General features: G+C 48.1%; 1 protein-coding gene across 1 annotated transcript; it reads right to left on the reverse strand.

Moving 5' to 3' along the window:
• Positions 1-15556: 15556 nt before the first annotated feature.
• On the reverse strand, positions 15557-16841 carry CLDN3 (claudin 3). Its single transcript, XM_012742235.2, has one exon. The coding sequence runs from the start codon at positions 16592-16594 to the stop codon at positions 15938-15940; it is 657 nt and encodes a 218-aa protein (XP_012597689.1). The 5' UTR covers positions 16595-16841; the 3' UTR covers positions 15557-15937.
• Positions 16842-18420: the final 1579 nt, after the last annotated feature.

Consider the following 18420-nt stretch of genomic DNA (forward strand, 5'->3'; position numbering starts at 1 on the left):
GTGGGTGGGGAGAATGTGAAATCGGGTGAGATACCTCAGAGAAAAGGGGTCCCTTCTATGTGGGTGTGTGACGTCAAGGAAGTATCTCTTTTCAAGATGTGAGCTCCCCAAACATGTTCACATGTCGATGGGAAGGATCCAGTAGAGAGGGTGTAGCCAGCTCTGTGAACAAATTCCAGTGACCCCATATGGATTTTTCACAATCTTCTCCTTAACTAACTACTTGACATTTTTGAGTTATTTCCCAGAAATGGCAGAATTTCTGCAAGACAAAGGCGTTGAGGTTCTGAAGACCCTGGGCAGACTTCCTCATGCCAAGCCGCCACTACCTGCCCCAATGCACAAGGCCCCTTGTGAAAAAGCCCCGACTCTCCCAGTTAGTCGGGGAGATTTGCCACTGATTTCCTCTTCCTCTTTCATATGAAAAAATTCCTTTCTTCCTTGGCGATCCTCTTTGTCCCAATTAAGTGGCTTTTTGTGTGGTGAGCAACTGGACCTAGCCTGAAATCCCCTTGTGGTTTTAATAACAACGGGCTGGGAGAAAAGGGGGATTTTTATATCAGTGTAGATCTACCTTTTAAAAAAAACTTTTTATTATGAAAAAATTTCAAAACATAGGGAAGAAGAGAGAATGGTATAATGAACCCCCATATCGTCATCATTTAAAAATATTCTTTTATTTTTAAAATTATTTATGTATCTATTTATTTTGAGACAGAGTCTTGCTCTGTTGCCCAGGCTGGAGTGCAGTGACGCCATCATAGCTCACTGCAACCTCACACTCCTGGGCTCAAGGGATCCTCCTGCTCCAAGCCACTGGGACTGCAGGCGTGTGTCACCAGACCTGCCTGCTCCACTCTTGTTTAGTTTACATCCCTACACATCTCCTCTCTCACCTGTGCATTGTTTTGAACTGAATTTCAGCTATTGTGCCAGTTCATCTATAAATATTTCAGTATGTTTCCCTAAATGGTAAGAGTTTTTTTTAAATAAAAAACAACCCGTAAATTACCATATCATTTACACACTCTACAAAGTAACACTTTCTCAATATTATCAATTATCCACTCAGTACTCAAATTTCTAATTGTTTTATAAATGCCTTAAATGTTCTTATAACAATTTGAATCAGGAATACAATTAAGGTCCACAACTGCGATTGGTTGACATATCTTTTAAGTTTCTTATGATCTCCAGGTTCTCCCTACATCTCATTGTTTTCCTTGAAAAAGATTTTTTGTTGTTGAAGAACCCAGGCATTTGTCCCATAGAGTTCTCCATATTTTGGATTTTGCTGATCATATTCTGTGTTTAATGTGTTTCCCTCTCCTTTGCATGTCTGTAAATTGATATTGGATCTAGAAAACTCATCAGATTCGAGTTTGATTTTTTTTTTTTTTTTTTTTGGCAAGACTACTTCACAGGATTTGTTGTATTTGATTCCTTTTCATGGCTGCCAGGTTGTCCTGGTTATAACACCTTTGGCTGGAAACCCCAACTCAAAACAGCTTAAGCAATAATAAAAGCTAAAGCTCCCATAACTAAGGTGCTAGAGGAAGGGAAAGTCCCCAGAGAGGACACAATTACTAGGTTGAAAATGTTTCCGGGGCTCTCCAAACTGGTGTCCTTGGCTTTATCCTTGGGCTCATTCCTTTTGGGGTTCCAGCTGATGATAGAATTCCAGGTGTCACCCCCTGACAGGACAGCATCCAGGGAAGACAAGGGTGGTCTGTTTCTTAGGAATGTGGATGACGGCTGGGTGTGGTGGCTCACGCCTCTAATCCTAGCACTCTGGAAGGCCAAGATGGGAGGATCGCTTGAGGTCAGGAGTTTGAGACCAGCCTGAGCAAGAGCAAGACCCCATCTCTACTAAAAAAAAATAGAAAGAAATTAATTGGCCAAGTAAAAACATATAGAAAAAATTAGCCGGGTATGGTGGCACATGCCTGTCAGTCCCAGCTACTTGAGAGGCTGAGGCAGAAGGATTGCTTGAGCCCAGGAGATTGAGGTTGCTGTGAGCTAGGCTGACGCCATGGCACTCTGGCAACAGAGTGAGACTCTGTCTCAAAAAAAAAAAAAAAAAAAAAAAAAAGGAATGTGGATGCCTATTTCCCTAGCAGGCCTTCCCTCCCTTCTCAGTGGCTGGAGCTGTCACATGCCCACTCTACACCGGTCACTATCTAGGGAAAGAGACCACCATGACTGGCTTCTAGGAATTACCCCCCCGGAGCTGGGGAGAAGCTCTGCTCTGGTTGCCTGTTGCTGCAGAAAACCAATACCCCATGTCCTCACACACTGTGTATTTCTACACAATGTTACCTAGAGGTGGAATTGCTGGGTCTCAGAGTATTTTAGTATTTATAAGGGACTTTAGTTTTTTTAGAAGTGGCCAAATTGCCATTCAAAACTGTTGTATCACAGCATGAGCAAGAGCGAGACCCTGGCCCTACAAAAAACAGAAAAATCAGCATGGTGTAGTTCCAGTTACTTGGGAGGCTGAGGCAGGAGGATCATTTGAGCCCAGGAGTTTGAGGTTTCGGTGAGCTATGATCATGCCACTGCACCCTATCCCAGGGGCCAGAGAGAGACCTTGTCTCAAAAAAGCACAAAAAACCAATGCAACCCCTGCCCCACCTCTCCTGCCATTGTATCAATATCTGCTTCACCAACTGGGAAAGGGAAAAACAAAAGAGGTAGGGAAGTGCAGTGTTTAGCAAATTTGGGCTGTAGCAGGACAGGCTTCCTGGGTTCAAAGCCCAGCACCTCTGTTTAATTATCTGTGTGAACGTTGGGGCAAATAGTTTAACATCTCTGTGCCTCAGTCTTCCTATGTATAAAGTGGGGATGGTGATGATACCGTTAATCGCTCAATACTTGCACTAACAAATTGTTAGCTATTATTATTCTTTCTTTTCTTGAATATCATCAAAATGCTAGTTATTGTCCCCAAATCTGTTCTTTGCCCTTCTAGGCAGAGGTTGTCTTCTAGAGCTCTAGAGAGGTCTTCTAGAGCCGTGGCTACTGTTGGGTCATCCTTTTTTCAGGGCTCCATCTCTTAACCCTGCTCCTGCGATTGGGTTTCCTCCCCCTGCTGCCTTCTGCTTGTGGGTGCTAAAGCCTCCCCACAATTGTTAGTTTCCCGATGCCTCAACATCCCCTATCGAATCCCCTAACTCCACCCTTTCCTCCCTGTGCACCGTCCCTTCGTGAAGTCTCTTCGAAATCCAGCTGCGACCTCCGGCCAGGCGCTAAGTGACACAATTGGTCTCTAAGTGCACCAGTAGGAAAGGGGACCCAAAAATGTTATTTAATTTAGAGGAGATAGAGAAATATCATTTCATAGGGAAGTGAAGCATCTTTTCATATGTTTTTAGCAGAAATAGTTCTTTGTACAATGACTTCTGCTCCTTTGCCCATTTTGCTATTAAATTATTGCACTTTCTCTTATTGATTTACAGGAACTGTTTTTATATAAAGTATAGTAACCATTTTTCTGTTACACATGATGCGAATATATTCTCCCTGCTTCTTGTGAATCTTGAACTTTTTTTCCCCCTATATAAGCATACCTTGTTTTATTGTGTTTCTCAGATATCGTGTTTTTTATGAATTGAAGATTTCTGGCAAGCCTGCGTCAAGCAAGTCTATCGGCACCATTTTCCCAACAGCGTGTGCTCACTTTGTATCTGTGTGTCGCATTTTGATAATCCTTATAATATTTCAACCTTTTTCATTATTGTTTTATCTATTACAATGATCTGTGATTTTTTTTTTTGTTGTTGTTTGTTTCTTGAGACAGAGTTTCACTCTGTCGCCTGGGCTAGGGTGCATCGTCGTAGCTCACTGCAACCTCAAACTCCTGGGTTTAAGTGATTCTCTTGTCTCAGCCTTCCAAGTAGCTGGGACTATGGACTTGTGCCACCATGCCTGGATAATTTTTCTACTTTTTGTAGGGATGGGGTCTAGCTCTTACTCAGGCTGGTCTTGAACTCCTGGCCTCAAGTGATCCTCCCTCCTGGGCTTCCCAGAGTACCAGGATTACAGGCATGAGTCACCTCGCCCGGCCATGTGATCAGTGATCTTTGATGTTACTATCATAATTGTTCTGGGGTGCTGTGAACTGTGCCCTTAGAAGACAAAAATCTTAATCAATAAATGTGCAGGCTGGGCGAGGTGGCTCACACCTATAATCCTAGAACTCTGGGAGGCCGAGAGGAAGGATCACTCAAGTTCAGGAGTTTGAAACCAGCCTGAGCAAGAGCGAGATCCCGTCTCTACTAAAAATAGAAAGAAATTAATTGGCCAACTAAAAATATATAGAAAAAATGAGCTGGGCATGGTGGTGGATGCCTGTAGTCCCAGGTACTCAGGAGGCTGAGGCAGAAGGATTGCTTAAGCCCAGGAGTTTGAGGTTGCTGTGAGCTAGGCTGATGCCATGGTACTCTACCCCAGGCAAAGAGTGAGACTCTGTCTTAAAAAAAAAAATAGATAGGCCGGGCGCTGTGGCTCACGCCTGTAATCCTAGCTCTTGGGAGGCCGAGGCGGGCGGATTGCTCAAGGTCAGGAGTTCGAAACCAGCCTGAGCAAGAGCGAGACCCCGTCTCTACTATAAATAGAAAGAAATTAATTGGCCAACTGATATATATATAAAAAATTAGCCGGGCATGGTGGCGCATGCCTGTAGTCCCAGCTACCCGGGAGGCTGAGGCAGAAGGATCACTCGAGCCCAGGAGTTTGAGGTTGCTGTGAGCTAGGCTGACGCCACGGCACTCACTCTAGCCTGGGCAACAAAGCGAGACTCTGTCTCAAAAAAAAAAAAAAAATAGATAAATAAAATAAATGTTGTGTGTGTTCTGATAGCTCCGACCAGCCATTTCCCGTCTCTCCACTTCTCCTCTGGCCTTCCTATTCCTCAAGACACAACAATATTGAAATTAGGCCAATTAATCACTCTACAATGGCCTCTAAGTGTTCAAGTGAAAGGAAGAGTCACACGTCTCTCACTTTAAATCAAAAGCTAGAAATGATTAAGCTTAGAAAGGAAGGCATATTAAAAGCAGAGATAGGCTGAAGGCTAGGCCTCTTGTGCCAAAGAGTTAGCGAGTCATGAATGCAAAGGATAAGTTCTTGAAGGAAATAAAAAGTGCTACTCCAATGAACACAGAAATGATAAGAAAGTGAAACACCGTTATTGCTGATATGGAGAAAGTTTTAGTGGTTTAGATAGAAGATAAAAAAGCCACAGCATTCCCTTATGCCAAAGCTCAACTCAGAGCAAGGCCCTAACTCTCTTCAGTTCTGTGAAGGGTGAGAGAGGTGAAGAAGCTGCAGAAGAAAAATTTGAAGCAAGCACAGGTTGGTTCATGAGGTTTAAGAAGCCATCTCCATAACATAAAAGTGTAAGGTGAGGCAGCAAGTGCTGATGTAGAAGCTGAAGCAAGTTATTCAGAAGATAATTAATAAAATAATTAATGAATGTAGCAACTCTCAACAACAGATTTTCAATGTAGACAAAACAGCCTTCTATTGGAAGAAGATGCCATCTAGGACTTTCATAGCTAGAGAGGAGAAGTCTATGCCTGGCTTCAAAGCTTCAAAGGACAGACTGACTTTCTTGCAAGGTGCTAATGCTGACTTTAAATTGAAGCTAATTCTTATTTGCCATTCTGAAAATCTTAGGGCCTTTAAGATTTATGCTAGATCTAATTTGTGCTCTATAAATGGAACAACAAAGCCCGGATGGTAGCATATCTGTTTACAGCATTGTTTACTGAATATTTTAAGTCCACTGTTGACACCTACTGCTCAGAAAAAAGATTCTTTTCAAAATATTACTGGTCATTGACAATGCACCTGGTCACCCAAGAGCGCTGATGGAGATGTACAAAGAGGTGAATGATGTTTTCATGCCTGCTAACACAGCACCCATTCTGTAGCTCATGGATCAAGGAGTAATTTAGATTTTTAAGTCTTATTATTTAAGAAATACATTTTGTAAGGCTATAGCTACCATAGATAGTGATTCCTCCAATGGATCTGGGGAAATGCAAATTGAAAACCTTCTGGAAAGAATTCACCATCCTAGATGCCAGTAAGAACTTCCAAGATTCATGGGAGGAGGTCAAAATAGTCACATTAGCTGGAGTTTGGAAGAAATTGATTCCAACCCCCATGGATGACTTTGAGGGGTTCAAGATGTCAGTGGAGGAAGTACCTGCAGATGTGGTGGAAATAGTGAGAGAATTAGGGTTAGAAGTGCAACCTGAAGATGTGACTGAATTGCTGCAATCTTATAAAATTTGAAAGAATGAAGAGCTGCTTCTTATGAATGAACGAAGAAAGTGATCTCGTAAGATGGAATCTACTCCTGGTGAAGATGCTGAGGACATTGTTGAAATGACAACAAAGGAAGTACAATATTCCATAAACTTAGTTGATAAAGCAGTGGCAGGGTTTGAGAGGATGGACTCCAATTTTGAAAGAAGTTCTACTGTGGGTCAAATGCTATCAAACAGCACTGCAGTGTCACGTGCCACAGAGAAATCTTTTGTGAAAGAAAGAGTCAGTTGGTGTGGCAAACTTCATTGTTGTCCTATTTTGAGAAATTGTCACAGCCACCCCAACCTTCAGCGACCACCACCCTGATTAGTCAGCAGCCATCAACATTGAGGCAAGACCCAGCAAAGATTCTGACTTGCTGAAGGCTCAGATGATCATTATTATTTTTAACAATAAATTATTTGTAAATTAAGGTATGTACATTTATTAAACATAATGCTATTGCATACTTTTTTTTTATGAGACAGAGTCTCATTCTATCGCCCTGGGTAGAGTTTAGTGGCACGATCATAGCTCACAGCAACCTCTAACTTCTGGACTCAAGCGATCCTCCTGCCTCAGCCTCCCAAGAAGCTGGGACTGTAGGTGTGTGCCACCATGCCCAGCTAATTCTTTTTCTACCTTTTTAGTAGAGACGGGGGTGGGGGTGGGTGGGAGGGTGAGGAGATTCTTGCTTTTGCTCAGGCTGGTCTTAAACTCCTGACCTTAAGTGATCCACCCGCCTCGGTGTCCCAGAGTGCTAGGATTACAGGCTTGACTCACCGCACCAGGCCGCTATTGCATACTTAATAGACTACAGTATAGTGTAAAGATAATATTTATATGCACTATGAAAGCAAAAAATTCATGTGACTTGTTTTATTGTGATATTTGCTTCTGTGTGGTTGTCTAGACTGAACCATTCATGATCTCTGAGGTATGCCCTTTTTTTATTTGAAAAAACACATAAAATTTACTATCTTGCTTTCTTTTTTTGAGACAGAGTCTTGCTTTGTTGCCTCAGGTAGAGTGCAGTGGCATCATCATAGCTCACTGCAGCCTCAGACTCCTGGGCTTAAGTGATCCTCTTGCTTCAGCCTTCCAAGTATTTGGTACTACAGGTACATGCCACCATGCCTGGCTAATTTTTTTTTTTTTTTTTTACTTTTCATAGAGACAGTGTCTCACTGTTGCCCAGGCTTGTCTGGAACTCCTGGCCTCAAGCTACTCTCCCCCTTCAGCCTCCCAAGGTGCTAGGATTACAAGCATGAGCCACCACACCTGTCCCTTAACTATAAGTGTACAGTTCAGTAGTGTTAATTATATTCACATTATTGTGAAACAGATCTCCAGAATGTCCTCATTTTGCAAATTTGAAAAGTCCTCAATGTTCATCCACATTGTAGCAGGTGGCAGATATTATTCAGCCTTCCATTTCAAGGCTGAATAATATTCTATTGTATGTATAGACCACATTTTGTTTGTCTAGTCATCCATTAATTAACATTTTGTTGCTTTTACCCTTTGGCTATTGTGAATACTACTGCTAAGAACATGGGTGTGTAAATATCTTTTCCAGACCTTGCTTTTGATTCTTTCCAGTATATACCTAGAAGTGGAATTGAATCACCATACTATTTTCAATGATAGTTGCACCATTTTACAATCCCACAAACAGTATACACAAGGGTTTCAATTTTTCCAAATTCTCACCAACCCTTGTTATTTCTATGTGTGCTTTATTTTTATTATTATTATTTTTTATTTAAAGCCAGTCAAATTTAGCAGTAGGCAACTGAATACCAACTTAAGTAACACTAATGTTAATAAGTTCTGATAACTCACTACCATCGGACCAACCTATGTGTGTGTTTTAAATGGTAATTATCCTAATGGGTATGAGGAGATAGCTCATCGTGATTATTTTTTTTTCTAATAACACTGTCTTAGAAGCTCATTGTGGTTTTGATTTGCCTTTCTCTGATGACTAGTGATATTGAGCATCTTTTCATGTGTTTATTGTCCATTTGTGTATCTTCTTGGAGAATTATCTATTCATATTACTTGCCCATATTTAAATTGTTTTTGTTTTGTTTTTGTTTTTCTTACTGTTGAGTTTTGCACAATCTCTGCATATTCTAGACAGTAATCCCTTATCAGATATATAATTTGCAAGTATTTTCTACTATTCCATGAGTTGTCTTTTTACTCTATTGATAGTATCATTTGGTGTACAAAGTTTTTAATTTTCACTAAGTCAGTTTGTCCATTTTTTCTTTTCTTGTCTGTGCCTTTGGTGCTATATCCAAGCAATCACTGCCAAATCCAATGTTGTGAAGCTTTTGCCTGAAGTTTTCTTCTAAGAGTTTTATGTTTTTAGATCTGATATTTAGGTCTTTGTTCCATAATGAGTTAATATTTGTATATGGTGTTAGGTAAGGGTCCAACTCCATTTCTTTGCATGTGGATATCCAGTTCCCAGAACTATCTGTGAAGAGATTGCCCTTACCTTGTTGAGTGATTTTGGTATCATGTTGAAAATCATTTGACCATATACCTGAGGGTTTATTTCTCAGCTCTCTATTCTGTTCCATTGGTTATATGTCTGTCTTTATGCCAGTACCACACTGTTTTGATTACTGTAGCTTTGTAGTTGTGAAATTAGAAAGTGTGAGTCCTCAAACTTTGTTCTTCTTTTCCAAGAAAAGCTATTTGGCTATTTGGGGGGTCCCTTGAGAATCTATATGAATTTGAGAGTGAAATTTTCTATTTCTGTAAAAAAAAAAAGCCATTGGGATTTTGATAGAGATTGCATTAAATCTGTAAATCGCTTTGAGTAGGATGAAAAACTTAACAATCACGTGATTCTGGCAGATCTGGGAGACTAAATACCAACCAACCAACAAACCAAACAAACAAAAAACCACATGAGATGAACATGGGATGTTCATGGACATGTGATGTCTTTCCATTTATTTGTGCCTTCCTTCAGCAGTGCTTTGTAGTTTTTGGTACAAGTCGTTCACCTCCTTGGTTAGTTTATTCCTAAGTATTTTATTCTGTTTTTGTTTTGTTTTATTTTGGCTTCTGAGGCAGGGTCTTGCCGTGTCCCCCAGGTTGAAGTGCAATGGTGTGATCACTGCTCACTGCAACCTTTGAACTCCTGGGCTCAAGTGATCCTCCGGCCTCATCCTTCTGAGTAGCTGAGGCTACAGGCACATGCCATCATGCCTGACTAATTATTAAACTTTTTGTAGAGACAGTGTCTCCCTATGTTGCCCAGGTTGGTCTTAAACTCCTGGCCTCAAGCCATCCTTCCACTTCATCCTTCCAAAGTGCTGGGATTATAGGTATGAGCCACCATTCCCAGGCTATTTTATTCTTTTTGATACTATTGTAATTGAAATTGTTTTCTTAATTTCCTTTTTGGATTGTTCATTTATTTTATATTTTTTAATGTCATAAAATTGGATCATCTTTTATTTCCTTTCTGGGGTTTGTGTCTTGTTTATGAAGACTTTCTTATCTTATAAGATAATATTTTCCTGCATTGTATTCTAGTTTTTTCACAGTTTTGTTTTTTATGTTAGATTTTTGATCCATCTGGATTCCTAATGAACTGCCAATTCCCCACTGATGGGTTGGGCAGAGGAAAAGCAGAAGAAGTAGGGACAGTATTTAGATTTTCAGGTGGAAGGAACAAAATAGGATAAGGCATGGAGGCAGGAACAGTAGGATCTGTTTAGGAGAACCACTCCAGGTAACCCCGGTGTCAGGTCTGGGGATGGCCTGACAGGCAGGGGGACCTTTGGATTGAATTGCAACTCTACATACTTACTCACTTTTTTCGACTTTTTCTTTTACTGTTTCTGGATAAGACTTTTCTGTTTCAACAAGGTAGGCCTCTGGTCATGCCCAGGCATATCATTTTTGTGCCTATCTCCCTTTTCTTGCCCATTTAGTGACACCTGCCTGGAAAGCTGTCCCCTCTTAGCTCTGTCCACCTGAAACCTATTTATTCAAGACTCAGTCTATGAGGTTTTTATAGACTGTTACACCCCTTTGTGACCTTTGACCTCTTCTGGAAGCAATATACTGTACCTTGATTGCCCATAAGACAATTAGTTTCCTCTTCAAACTGCACCGTGGGCACAAACCTTGTCTTTACTGCGCATCAGTTCAGTGCCGGATGTTCCGCTGGGCTCAAGGTGTACCAAGGTCAACAGGATGCTTAGGAGCTCTTCCTCGACAGGGTCCATGATCTAGAGGTAGCAGAAAGACAAGCTAAGAGGTGATTCTGGACCAATGTGACAAACACCATGGTATGGTCCTGGGTGCACAGGTGTTGGGGAACATCCCCTCAACCAAGACATGATGTGACTTGTAAGCTTGCCAAGTGGGTGAAGTGAGCTTGGGGAAATCGTGCCAAGAAGAGGGAACTTGTGTTGAGGCCTAGGGTCCAGACAGTGCAGGAATTTTCTTTCTTTGTGTGTGAGACAGGGTCTCGCTCTGCTGCTCAGGCTGGAGTGCAGTGGCAGGATCACAGCTAATTGTAACTTTGAACTCCTGGGTTCAAGTGATCCTACTGCCTCAGCCTCCCAGGTAGCAGGGATAACAGGCACGCATTACCAAGCCTGGCTGATTTTTCTTGTTCTTTGTAGAGATGGGATCTCACTATGCTGCTCAGGCTGGTCTCAACTGCAAGTGATCCTCCTTCCTCAGCCTCCCAAGGTGCTGGGATTACAAGTGTGAGCCACTGCACCCAGGCAGGATTTTTGATGAAAGGAAGGATGTCCGGTGGGCTTGGACTTGGTGGCTGGGGTGGGGAGGAGGAGGGGCAATTTAAAGAGCACAATAGAAACTGAGAGACAAGCGTGCCTGCCCTTGCAGGGGCTCTGAAGGCATAGGATGCTGAGGGCCTTCTGGGGGTAGGGGGCCTGGAGGATTTTAGGCAAGGGAGTGGCATGATCAGATTTGAGGTTGTTCTGAGGCGAATGGCTTGGGAAGGGGCACAGCTGGGTTATGGGGTGTGGAGAGGGAGCCTGGGGACCAGAGACCCTCTCGAGGCTGTACAGAGGAAGGTGGTGGCAGTACCAGTGGAGAGGAAGAGAGGTGGACGCATCTAGACATACTGAGAAGGGGACGGGTTAGGGGCTGGTCATTGACAGGAGGTGGCAGTATCTGGAGCCCAGTCTCATCACATTGTGAGCCTTGGTGGTCTCACTGGGTAAAGCCTACCTTGCAGAGTTCTCATGGGATCAAATCCAGCAGGGACAATGCCACCTCTTTTGCAGATGTAAGCTAGAGGCAGCAAGTGACTTGGTCAAGGTCCCTCAGCGAGCACCAGGCCCCAGTGCTTTTGCTCCCTGCTGGTTCTGTAGGGCGTACCTGTCTTGGCATGAGTGACCTTTCACAGAATCCTGGCAGGGGAGGGAGAAGGAAGGTACTGACTGTTCTTTCAGTCCTGCCACAGACCTTGAGGGAGCCACAATAAATGCTGTGTTTATTTGATAAAGCACTTGGCTTTTGGTCTGGCAGGAAGAAGAGCTGGAACAGGTGTGGCAAGAGCTGGTGGCTGCAGCACCACAGTGGGAAGTGGGTGAGACAGCCCCAGGGCCTGGCAGGGGGTCCAGGGCTGCAGGGTTTGCAGAAACTTGGGGACTTTTTCACGACCCAGGCATCTCCCTCATGTTCCCAGGCTCCTGCCTGGCTGTATCAAAATATGAATGATACGAGTTCTTGTTAAGCGAGCTGCTGTCGTGTGCCTAGCACGGTGCCAGGTGCTTTCCATGCGAGCAGGCACGCCTTCATTCCCCAGACGTTCCTGACCAGCCTGCCATGCCAGGCTGTGCTGGACGCTGCAGACAGTGAGAGGATCAGGACACTGTCCCTGACCTTGGGAGCTGACCTTCTGGCAGGGAAGTTTGAGAAGAAACAAAACCACGCTATACAGTAGTGCAGCCTGTGCAGCGATGGGGAGACAGTGGGCTGCATGGCAAGCTAGAGGGTGGCTCAGCTAATCCCTGGCACAGCCCACAAACCCATTTTGTTTGTTTGTTTGTTTTGAGACAAGGTCTAGCTCTGTGCCCCGGGCTGGAATGCAGTGGCATCATCATAGCTCACAGCAACCTCAAACCCCTGGGCTCAAGTGATTCTCCTCCTTCAGCCTCCCAAGTAGCTGGGAATACAGGTGTGCACCACTATGCCCAGCTAATTTTTATATTTTTTGTAGAGACAGGGTCTGGCTACGTTGCCCAGGCTGGTCTGGGACTCCTGGGCTCAAGTGATCCTCCTGCCTTGTCCTTCCAAAGTGCTAGGATTATAGGTGTGAGCCAGCTGCCCGGCCTTCACACCCATTTTGTAGATGAGGAAACCGAGTCTCAGGGGAGTGAACTGCACTGTTTACCTGGTCACTTTGGTGCTGGCTAATTTTCCTCTGCATGATAAGAGGGTGATAAGACAGGGATGAAAAAGACAGGGATGAAAAAGATAAGTTAGAGGGCACTTCAAGGGTCATCCAGTCCAGCCCCCTTGTTGAAATGATGGGGACACTGGGAACTGGAAGGGGAAGGGATTTGCTCAGAGCTACACAGGAAAGCAGTGGCCAAGCCCCATCTGGAGCTCCGGTTTCCTGACCCCCAGCTCGGGGTGTGCTCCTTGACTCCAAATGCCTCTCTCTTCTCCAGCTGTCCATAGGTTTCCTGGGACATCCCCACCTGGGACCCTCCTCAGCTTATGGTCTGCAAGCTCTGCCATCTCTGCTTAGGCCATAGACCTCAGAAAGGATAAGAAAGAAGCCCTTGAAGGATGTGTGTGCATGCAGGGACGGGCATAGGATGGAGTAGGACACCTCCCTCCTCCTCCCGCCTCCAGGAGGCCCCGGGGCACCCAGGCTTGGGGAGAGACCAGTGGCCAGGGAAGTCTGAAACCCCAAAGACCTGCACACCCCTGCCCAGGATTGCGTCTGTCTCCCTTCCCTGCCGCATCCCTCTTCTTGGGCGGGCTACGGGGGCAGGCTGGCTCAGAAGTGGCTGGAAGGGACTATGTCCAGCCTTCCCTCTTGGAGTTGGTGGTAAATGAATGACCCTGTTCCTGTCTGTAGGGCTCCCTGGCTCCCCTGGCTAGGACTGCTGGGGGTGGAGACAGGTGCCACCCCTTGGTCCTTAGCCCACTTCCCCCAAATCCCATCCCAGACAGGCCCACAGAAAAAACACCACCTCCCACTTCCCTCCGCGTCACCTCCTATCCCTGAGCCCTCTCATTGCCTGAGTCCCCCTCCCTCTCAGAGCCCTCCCCCTCACTGAGACTGGCCCCTTTCCCCAGGATCCATCTCCATTAGTCACGGGTCACCAGCACAATCAGTTTCACTCTTCCTGGCGCCTCCCCTGCAGGCTCCGGACAGTGGTTCCCAAAGGGGAGCCTGCGGGGCAGAGACTAATTCAAATGCCAGTTCCTTCCTAGAATCCTACAGAGTGACCTAAGCTAAGGCACACTCACCATTACCCACTTCCTCTTTCTTGGGTCATCGAGGAGGGGCACACACCATGTCGGTGTTCCTTTGCCAGAGAATTTTTCTGGAGCTAAGCGGAAGGTTCTACTAAGAAATCTAGCTGCCACAGTTTTGCTTTAGCTTTGCTGCAGGCAGAAATGTTTGAGATACAATAATTTAGAGATAACTAAGTCTCCCTAGACCCTAAATACCTGTGTGATTCTCACTCCTCCACCCCCCTCCAAGTTGCTGGCTCGGCCTATCAGTCCCTTTCTAAGCAAACCTCTTGGACACAGAGTCTACAGCGCCTGCTTCACCTCTCACCTACTACCCTTTCTCCGGTCCACCGCTTTGGCCCTGACACCTCTTGTGAAGGCCACCGGTGACCACCTTGCTGCTCTTAACCCCATGACTATTCCTTGGACCTCATCTTGCCTGGCCACTCCTGTAGCCTAAGACTCTGTTGCCAACACCTGCCTCCTTGAAACTTTCTCTCTCTTTTTTTTTTTCTTTTGGTTTCTGAACTTACCTCATCCACACCCCTGGTTTCGGTTGCCATCTGTATGCTAACAACTCCTAGGGTTACCAGATCTCTCCATATGTCCTCTACTTCCTGGGTGCCTCTACTTGATGTCCCACAGGCTTGCCCAGCTCTGTTCGCTCCCCCAGACACCTGGTCTCCTACTGTGGTGAATGGCACCACTGTCCAATCGGTGAGCTAAGGTGGAAACTTCTAGATTCCAGCATGCTGCACATCCCAGCGGCTCTCAAGTGCTGCCCACCCTGTGTCCTTAACAGCCCCCAGCAGTTTCTGCCTGCGCACCCTGGCACGGTTTGGTTCCTGGCTGCCATCTTCTCACACCACACCCATGGCCTTGTTTCCTCTTAGATGGTCTCCCTGCCTTTATCTCTCTCCTAGAATCCCAGCTTCATGGGGGCTGCTGGCGAGCAGAAACCTGGCCAGGTACTCCCCTTCTATGGCTCCCTAATGCCCAGAATAAGGAAGGTCCAAAGTCCGTGATTCCCCGCATGGGAGATTCTGCTGGGCCCCTGGCGCGCCCATCACCACTTCCTGGAGCCACCACGGCAATTCGGAATCTCTCACCTGTTCTTTCCCACCTGGGCCTGGCCTCCAGCCCCTTTTCCCGTTTAATCTGCATTTTCTCCAAGATGCCAGCGCTTTTCCACATTGTTCATTCACCTCAAGCCCCTCTGAGATGCACGTAAGAGTGTTGCAAGCCCTTTCTGAGCCCCCTTCCCTTCCCTTCCCTTCCCTCGAGGGTCCCAGGAAGAAGACAGGGCCCCTCTCTCATCTCTCCTCCGAGTGAGAAGATTGTGCCCAACTTTACTTTTGGTGACTGTGTCTTATCAAAACAATAGGTTTTTTGTTTTCCCTTTCCAAATCACAGTGTGGAATGTGCTCTTCCAAGCGGCACACCAGAGATTGGGAACGCACAAGTTCAAACCAAATGGCACATCCTCGAGTAGAGGGTCCCTGCCACCTTCCCCCTCCTCCCCAGCCACAGCATGCTGGAAGTGCTCCCGCCTCTCTAGATTAGGTCTGGGCCACACAGGCTCTGTTTTGGTCATCACTTGATGTCCAGGGAGTAGGCAAGCGACGACACAGTGAGCACCGAGCTCAGCTTACAACCCCACTTTCCCTCTAAACTCCATCCGGGCAGGGGGCGGGAGAGCGGGATCCAGCCAAGGCCGACCCCCGAGGGGGCGCTCAGGACAAGGAGGCTCCGGTAACTGCAAAACGAAATGCTTTTATTGAAAAATATCAAGTGCTCCATTTCGTGGCTGCCGGTTCCTGCCCCTGGTGGGGTTTGGGGCAGCGGCCCGATGGGGCTCCACTGGGCAGGCAAGTAGCGGCGGACACCCCAGCCCTGCCCTCCAGAGGGGTGAGGCTTCACAGTCCATGCGGGGTGGTTCTCGGTCCGGCAGGCGGCCCCCCAGCTCTCAGAGGGGTGGCAGCTGGGGAGGGGCGGCGAGCTGGCCCCTTCCAGTCCAGCGAGGGCTCCCTGGCATCCGGGGCAGGCTGGTCTCCGATGCGAGGCTGCAGACTGGACTGGCGGGCGCTCCAGCTCGGTGCGGTGCGGCGCGGCGGGGTCTCCTGCATCTGCCTCCTCAGACGTAGTCCTTGCGGTCGTAGGCGGTGCTGGCGGCCGGGCCGGCGGAGCGCGGCGCCGAGTAGAGGATCTTGCCGGCCTGGTACTTCTTCTCGCGCGGCGGGCACGAGCAGCAGAGCAGCGCGCCCCCCAGCAGCTGCAGCGCGGCGGCCGCCCAGCCCACGTACAGGCCGGCGCCCATCTCGCGCTTCTGCGCCTCGGGCACCAGGGCACTGTAGAAGTCCCGGATGATGGTATTGGCTGACCAGGACACTGGCACGAGGGTGAGCAGGGCGGCCAGCAGGAAGAGCACGCCCGCCACGATGGTGATCTTGGCCTTGGCGGTGTCGTCCTGCACGCAGTTGGTGCACTGGGCGCCCACGAGCGCCACGAGCAGCCCGAAGGCGGCCACCAGGATGGCCACGACGATGAGGGCGCGGGCCGCCTGCAGGTCCTGCGGCAGCGCCAGCAGCGAGTCGTACATCTTGCACTGCATCTGGCCGGTGCTCTGCACCACGCAGTTCATCCACAGGCCCTCCCAGGTGATCTGCGCGGTGATGATGCTGCTGCCGATGAAGGCCGTCACGCGCCACATGGGCAGCGCGCAGCACACGATGGTGCCCAGCCAGCCCAGCACGGCCAGCGAGGTGCCGGTGATCTCCAGGCCCATAGACATGGCTGCCGCGGCAAGGCCGGCTCTGCCGGGCGGCTCCGGGTGCGGGGAGACGAGGGGCCGGGGCCGCTGGGCCTGGGCGGGAGCTGCGGCGCCGACGGATCGACGGACGCCCGACGGACGGACACACGGACGGCGCGCTAACGGCTCGGCTCCGCGCTCGCGCTCCCGCCGCGGCTGCGTCTGCACCTGCCTGCGGCTTTGTGGGCGGGCGGCGGCGACTGGGCTGGCGCTGGGCTGGGGCCCGGTAGTCTTAGCCAAATGCCCAGCGCGCCGGCGGGGGCGGGAGGGGCGGAGCTGCGCTCTCCCGGGCCTGGGGACAGTGACGTGGCCCCCCTCCCACCTTGATGGAGCGTCCTGGGAGGAAGGACTTGGCCCCGAGCGGCGCGGCGCGGGGGTGGGGGGTGCCAAGGCAGGGCGGGGCCTGAACCCTCCGGCCCCTCGGTCCTTGTCCCCCACTGGTCAGAAAGGAATTCTCTGGGGCAGACTGGGGGAGGGGATGCTTCACGAGTTTGGAGTGCAAATCACAAATTGTTTGACAAACCCTTCCTGGGGATGGGGGCGCTGCAACGACCTGGCGCGGCGGGACAGGCAGGGCGCCGTGTGGGCGTGGCCGCGGCTGTTTGCCGAGTGGGCGGCTGCAGGGAGCTGTGCACCTGCTCCCGGTCCCTCTAGCCTCCCAGGCAGCGCGCACGTTGCGCAGGCCCGGCCTGATTCAGGCCAGTGGGGTGGTCCAGCCTGGGAGGTGTGGGGCTCAGAAGCCAGGGACCCCCAGAAGATGCCTTTGAGCCGGCTGAGCTCAGATGCCTCTCCAGCCCCCTTCGGTTCCCATGGCGGGCAGAGCACCTGGAGGCCTGAGGCTGAACGGTGCTCCCCTGCCAGAGCCCTCCGTCCTCCCTCCCTTTGAGCCTGAATCAGAGCTGGGGTCCACCTTAATGAAGTGGGGAAGCGGTTTGATCCAGGCAAAGGTGGGAAGTCGGAAACGCTGCCTGCGAAGCCCTCGCTCCCATACCTGGGCAATTCTCCCCGCTCTGAGCCCTTCAGGGCTGGTCTTGAAGTTTTACCTGAGCTGCCCCCCACCCCCTGCTCCTCTCTTCTCTCTCAGCAGCGCTTGGGTCTCCTCGCTGCTACTCCTGTATGCCCTTGTTCTGGCTGTCCCCTCTGCACGGGACACTCCTGCAGTATACATACACATGGCTTTCTTTAACCCTTCAGGATTTTGCTCCTGGTGTGTCCTTCCCTGACCGCCCTATTTGAAATCGCGACTTCTTACCCCACAATAGCCTGTCCCCTTTTCATACGTTATATTCCCCTTGGTGGTTTTTTTTTTTGTTGTTGTTGCTACGTTTTTGTTTGTTTTGTTTTAGAGACAGGGTCTTGTTCTGTCACCCAGGCTGGAGTGCAGTGGCACCATCATAGCTCACTGCAGCCTCCAACTCCTCAAGCGATTCTCCTGCCTCAGACTCCCAAAGTGATGGGACGACAGGCGTGAACCACCCTGCCTGGCCCCCTCTTGGCATTTAACACCATATGACATAGTCTATATTTTTATATATTTTTTATTTATTAATTTATTTTTTCGTTGTACTCAAAAATTGACAAAATAATCATTGTATGTATTCATGAGGCACATAGTGATGTTTCAATACATATAATGCATAGTGATCAGATCGGGGTAATTAGCATAGCCATCATCTCAATCATTTATCATTTCTTTGTGTCGAGAACGTTCAATAACTTATTTATTTTAAGTTATTTCTCTCTGCTCCAGCGTGTCAGCTCCACTGGGACATCCAGAATGTCCCCAAATGGGGAAAAGTTGTGCTGGT

This window comes from Microcebus murinus, chromosome 19, assembly GCF_040939455.1.
Source record: "Microcebus murinus isolate Inina chromosome 19, M.murinus_Inina_mat1.0, whole genome shotgun sequence".
Classification (NCBI taxonomy): Eukaryota; Metazoa; Chordata; class Mammalia; order Primates; family Cheirogaleidae; genus Microcebus; species Microcebus murinus.

Coding starts and splice junctions, on each gene's coding strand:
- CLDN3 (XM_012742235.2), bottom strand. CDS start 16,594: ATGTCTATGGGCCTGGAGATCACCGGCACCTCGCTGGCCGTGCTGGGC.